General features: G+C 36.8%; 1 protein-coding gene across 1 annotated transcript in view; it reads left to right on the forward strand.

The window, feature by feature from the left end:
- The first annotated feature begins 41 nt into the window (after positions 1-41).
- Positions 42-242, forward strand: part of LOC119589310 (basic proline-rich protein-like) — a 114229-nt gene continuing 114028 nt past the window's right edge. The window contains 1 exon segment of the mRNA XM_037937932.1: positions 42-131. Within this exon segment, the coding sequence (XP_037793860.1) occupies positions 42-131 (90 nt within the window).

Consider the following 242-nt stretch of genomic DNA (forward strand, 5'->3'; position numbering starts at 1 on the left):
CATACGTTGTGTTAGGATGGTCTCGTAAATTGAATTCCAGAATGTACATGACTTCAACATTTTGGAGCATTTTGATGCTTCGAATGAGGCTGAACGACATTGGTCATGGCAGCTCTTACCTAGCCAGACAGGTAAAAGTTTTTTTTCTTTCTTTCGCAAGTTCGCTTTTTTTATTTTCATTTTTCATTCCTTTCCGATGTTCCAACTAATTTTTGTCTAATTTTACCTCCTTCGCAGTTTTC

This window comes from Penaeus monodon, chromosome 25 (genome assembly GCF_015228065.2).
Source record: "Penaeus monodon isolate SGIC_2016 chromosome 25, NSTDA_Pmon_1, whole genome shotgun sequence".
In the NCBI taxonomy this organism is placed as follows: Eukaryota; Metazoa; Arthropoda; class Malacostraca; order Decapoda; family Penaeidae; genus Penaeus; species Penaeus monodon.